This window comes from Mus musculus, chromosome 1, assembly GCF_000001635.26.
Source record: "Mus musculus strain C57BL/6J chromosome 1, GRCm38.p6 C57BL/6J".
Lineage (NCBI taxonomy): Eukaryota > Metazoa > Chordata > Mammalia > Rodentia > Muridae > Mus > Mus musculus.
The window spans coordinates 174,387,900-174,393,309 of record NC_000067.6 but is presented as its reverse complement, the minus strand read 5'-3'; the positions used below and the strand labels follow the sequence as shown (position 1 = coordinate 174,393,309).

The window sequence follows — 5,410 nt, the reverse complement described above, 5'->3', positions numbered from 1 at the left end:
TGGCTTGTTTGACTTCTGAACCACTATGGAGTGTCTGACATGTCTGACCCCCATTGGGGGTTGGGAGACTGTTCTCTGTGTTTCTGACTGTAGTGGCCTGCACCTGAGCAGCTGAAGAATGATGGACTTGGGGTGGCAGTAAGTTGGGAGGAGGAGGGCAGAAAAATGCTATTTGGGAAACCAAGCCTAGGGTGGCGAGGGGGGTGCGGTGGGGAGTTTAGTTGACAGAGGCTCACTCACCTGTTCTTCTCACTGCTTTGCCAGGTCATGTTGACTATTTTCATTCATTATTTCAATTGTCTTTTTAAAACCGCATATATGTACTGTATCTTCATACAGAATTTACACCTTTTATAGAGATCATAGTTAATTAACTGGAAAAAGTGAGAAACACCTTCAAGGAAATTTCTAGCTTTTTATGTCCAGATTATAAGACCCCTCACTGTTCTTCTGTTGCAAAATTTGTTCAATGTTTCTTTTATATTCACGAGAGCATAAACATTTAACACTAGCTTTACCTGGGATTAAATGCTGTACATATGGTTTACCTTGCCTAAATTATGAAAATGCTATTTGGGGGCCAACTATTTCAATATCACAGCAATATATTTGAATATCCTTGTTACAGAGAATAAAAAATATTTCTAATATCAAACATTTCACAAGTCATAGATCACGTAGGTATTTGTAGTTTATTCATTCACTGGAATGTCTTAAAGAGTTCTCCTATACTTAGAAGTTAGGATTTAGAGGTCAAATGATGGATGCCACAGTCATGAATAAGGTACTAGTAAAATATTTATTAACCAGTCACCAGTGTGCTGTGAAGACTTAATGAGTGGGTCTGTATGGTTATGTGTATGTGTGAACTATGCATATCTATGTTTGTACAATAGCTGATCATTGGGCTTTACAAAATAAATCTCCTGCCAGAACTAGTTTTCCTACTTGAAAGTCTAATCAAAGGCATTGCAATCTATGCTGGAAAACTTTAATATTTAAACCAAAGGGTAATGAAGACTACTGATCATGGAGTGTTAAGTGTTAAGCTTATCATATTGCTTTATTTTATTTCTCACTTATAGATGATGTAGGAGCCCCAGAAATTGATTGGCCAAATTCCCATATTACAGAACAAAGAGTAACAAAGAAATTGTATAACTTTCCTCAACAAGTTTAAAAAACGCCTGGGAAACTCAGGTGAAACCTCAATTACACGTTCCTATATCCAAGTCATTCTACAGAGGTGACATACCAAATGCTCCAGTGACTGATGAAACAATAAAATATTAACAATAATTATATAAGATTATTTTTTCAAGACTACTGTCTTTCTCATGATCTTTCTAAAAGCATTCTTTATGTCCTTATTCCTGAGTGTGAATATGATTGGACTGAGGAATGGGGTAATGACGGTATACGGAACTGCTATGAGTGTGTCATCTCCCCCGGAGTTTTCTGGCTTCAGATAAACAACAGGTGCAAAAACAAAGTGGATGATTGCCACAGTGAGATGTGAGGCACAGGGGGTAAATGCCTTTTGTTTACCCTCGGCTGAAGGGGTCTTGAGAACAGAAGAAAGGATGAACACATAAGTCAGGAGGATGAGCAAGAATGTACCCAGCAAACCAGACACTGACATCAGTGTTACAATGAATTCTGTGAAGTTACTGTCTGTGCAGGACAGCCTCAGAACTGCCCTCATATGGCAGAAGAAGTGTCTGATGAGGTTAGGTATGCAGAAAGACACCCTGAATATCAGTGTTGTCTCAATGAGAGAAATAAGGAAGCCTCCAACCCAAGCAGTGGCCACATGTTGTCCACATGCAACATTGGTCATTAGAAGAGGATATTTGAGGGCATTGCAGATGGCCAGAAATCGGTCATACCCCATCACTGTGAGAAGGATACAGTTTGTTCCTCCAAGGCCCAGGAAGAAACACATCTGCAAGCCACAGCCTATGTCTGAAATGCGGTTGTCTTTGTCCAGTAGATCCACCAGCATCTTGGGGATGATAGTCAGGGTGTAGCAGGTCTCAGAGAAGGAGAGTGCACTGAGAAAGTAGTACATAGGAGTGTGGAGATATCTGTCTGCCCAAGTCAAACCCATGATGGTCAGGTTGCTTGCAAGAGCGACCATATACAGGCAAAGAAAGACCACAAAGAGACAGGTCTGTACAAGTGGGTAAGCTGAGAAGCCTATGAGAATGAATTCCTGTAAGATTGTTTGGTTGATCATTGTTGTTTGGGTTCCTGAAATGTGAAAGAACAAATAAACCTTCAATGCTTCTTACTCTTTCATATATTCAAATAAAATGCATGATATGAATATAAGAGATCATGAGATTATAACATGTAATCAATTTTCTATTCAGTTTGGCAAAACTCAACCCTGTATGTAGACGATACGATTTCCTAGTTATGCATTCATTTATGCAAAAATGTGCTAATTTTAACTTATTATTTCACCAGAAAGTTCACTTATTCTGGTCTTACAATTGTTGACTTGTAATTAAAAACCTTAATGCTATTTATGGATGACCTCTCTTGACTTATTGGTACACCAAAATCCTATCTCAGTCTTAAACATCTATGTCCAAATGCAAAGGTGGCCAAAGTTGTCAAGCTTTACTAACTCAAATAACACATTGAATATCACACAATAATAGGTTGGGACTTGTGTTCCTCACTGTCACCAATGCACTGTTCATTGAAACAGAAGCTAAAGAGAAAAACAATAAAACTTTTGTTTTAATGTAAAAGGTTCTATAGATAATCTGTTAAATCCATTTTGTTGATAACATCTGTTAGTTTCATTCCTGAGATAAGGGCAGGGGAGAAGAAGGGGTCCACAGGATCAGATGTGGTAAAAGACAGGAGACAAGCACAGAGGGCCAGGAGAATGAATGAAAATCTGGAGTTTTCAGGGTGTGAGGTTGGGAGAAATATCTGGGAAATTCCAGAGACCTGGAATGGGGGTGTTCTCTAGAATCAATGTGGGTGAGCTTAGCCAAGATGACCAATATTGGTGACATAGAACCTGAAAAGACCACCTCTTGTAGCTTGGCAGGACCCTCAGTGGAGGGGTGAAGACACCAAACCACCCATTAAACTTTCAACCCCCAGTTTCTAATAGAAATGCAGAAACAAATATTGAGCAGAGACTGAAGAAATCAATGGCTAACCAATAACCAGCCCAACTTGAAACCCATCCCATGTGCACATACCAATACCTGACACTATTATCAAAACTCTGTTTTGCTTAAAGACAGTTGCCTAACATAATGTCCTCTGAGAGGCTCTACTAAGCAGCTAAATGAAACAGATGTAGATACCCACAGCCTAAGGTCAGAGACTCACATTATTAGTTAGGGGAAGGAATGAAGGCCCTGAGATGGGAATTTGACAAGAAGACGACAGAGTGAACTAATATGCACCTCTGAGAGCTCTCAGAGACTGAGCCGCCAATCAAAGAACATACACAGACTGGAATGAGGCCTCTACCACTTATGTAGCAGACATAGAGTTCAGTCCCTATGGCTGCCTTGTTTGGCCTCAGTAGTAGAGAATGTGTCAGAGACTTAATATGCCAGAGAAGGGGAATAGTGAGGTGAAAGGGAGACACCCTCTCTGAGGAGTAGAGGAAGGGAAATAGGGAGGACTTGGAGGGGGGGCAGCATTTGGGATGTTAATTAATTAACTAATTAAAAAAGGAAATGCCTAAGTTTTGCATACAGGTCAGTCTTATGAGGCATTTTTCTCAGTCAAGATTCTCTCTTTGCAGATACATGTAGGTTTGTGTCAAGTTAACAAAAAAGCAAGAAGACTGAAAAACACAAAAGTAGTCTAATGTAGCCATTCCTGTATCTTGTATAATGTTAGGTCTGTTAAGTAAAGACTGCAAATTGACTTTCTAGAAATTTTAGGACTAGGCTTGGATAATTACTTAAAAAACTTTTTGGAGAAACCTGAAATCATCATTCCTACTTAGTCCTAGAACATTAAAAGAAACAGACACACACACCACACACACACACACACACACACACACACACACACACACACACACACACACCGCTTTGGATGTGGATGGATGTTAGAATACCCCAGGATTCTTAGGGTTCACAGGAGTTAGCAAGAGGTCTAAGACTAATAGAGAAAGATTCTGTATGTAAGCTTAAAACAGGAGGCAACTGATATCATGCCTACTTTTATATGCAAGCTCATCACTCAAAAACAAATGCTGTGAAGTCTCCATGTGAAATTCTTCAGTAATTCTTCATTTATTTAATTTCATTTCACCAACTTCCCCAACATGATGCTTGTCTATATAATTAATATATTCAGCTTCCTATTAGGCAGAGATATTTTTCCTGTCTCACATGTCAACACATTTGATAACTAGCATTTATGGAGTGTATATTTCCCCAAATTCTTTCAAGTGTTTATCCATTTTTCACTTCATTGCATAAATATGAGAAGCATAAGACAGCTGTGATCCATGTAGGATGGCTGAGATTAACTTACTTTGGAAATAATTATATCTAGAAAGTGGCATATTTGTAACTGGAATCATACTGTTTACTCTCCATTCTTTCTATTCCCCACTGTTTTCTCCTTCAAGAATGTGACCATGATCATTGTGTCTCTACTCCTCAAGATGACTTTCAAGGTGACACTTTAAGAAGTCAAGAAAATAGTTGAACGAGTGTCCTTGTGAGATAGTGGAGGATCATTAGATGAGGCTAGAGAGCCTTGTGGAAGAGTTGATGGAAGGATTGAGGAACTCAAAGGACAGAGACTTCATAGGAAGACCAACAGAGTCAACTAACCTGGACACTTGGAGGCCCCCAGAGATTGAACTAGCAACCAAAGAGGAAGCCTGAGCTGTACTTCCCTGCCCCCATATATAGCAGACATGCATCTTGGACTTTATTGTGTCCCATGGTAACTAGAGCATGGGCAGTCTCTGACTCTGTTGCTTGTGTACCTGCCTGTAGATCCTGTTCGCCTAACTGGATCAATTTGTCTGGCTTCAGTGGGGAAAGATACATCTAGTCCTGCAGTGACTTGATATGCCATAGTGGGGTGACACCTAAAGGGGGGGTCTAACCTTACTCTGAGAAGAAGAGAAGGTAGAAATTGCGGTAGAAGGTATCAGGGGGGGCTTGGAAGGGGGACTGATATTGGAATGTAAGCACAATAACTAAAATTAACAGCAAACAACAACAACAACAAACAGCAGACAAGAATTCCCAATAAGTGCTGTACAGATAATGTAAGGATCAGAAAGTGACTAATCTAGAAATAGTGTGTCTGTTTTACTTTTTCACTACTATGAGTTTGACCATGTAGAGTAATAGACTTTCTGTAGTGCTTAGATTCAACTTAGGCTACACTAAGCTTCTTG

At 39.6% G+C, this 5,410-nt stretch overlaps 1 protein-coding gene across 1 annotated transcript; it reads right to left on the bottom strand.

Moving 5' to 3' along the window:
- Positions 1 to 1,254: 1,254 nt before the first annotated feature.
- On the bottom strand, positions 1,255 to 2,264 carry Olfr248 (olfactory receptor 248). Its single transcript, NM_146714.2, has one exon. The coding sequence runs from the start codon at positions 2,237 to 2,239 to the stop codon at positions 1,310 to 1,312; it is 930 nt and encodes a 309-aa protein (NP_666925.2). The 5' UTR covers positions 2,240 to 2,264; the 3' UTR covers positions 1,255 to 1,309.
- Positions 2,265 to 5,410: the final 3,146 nt, after the last annotated feature.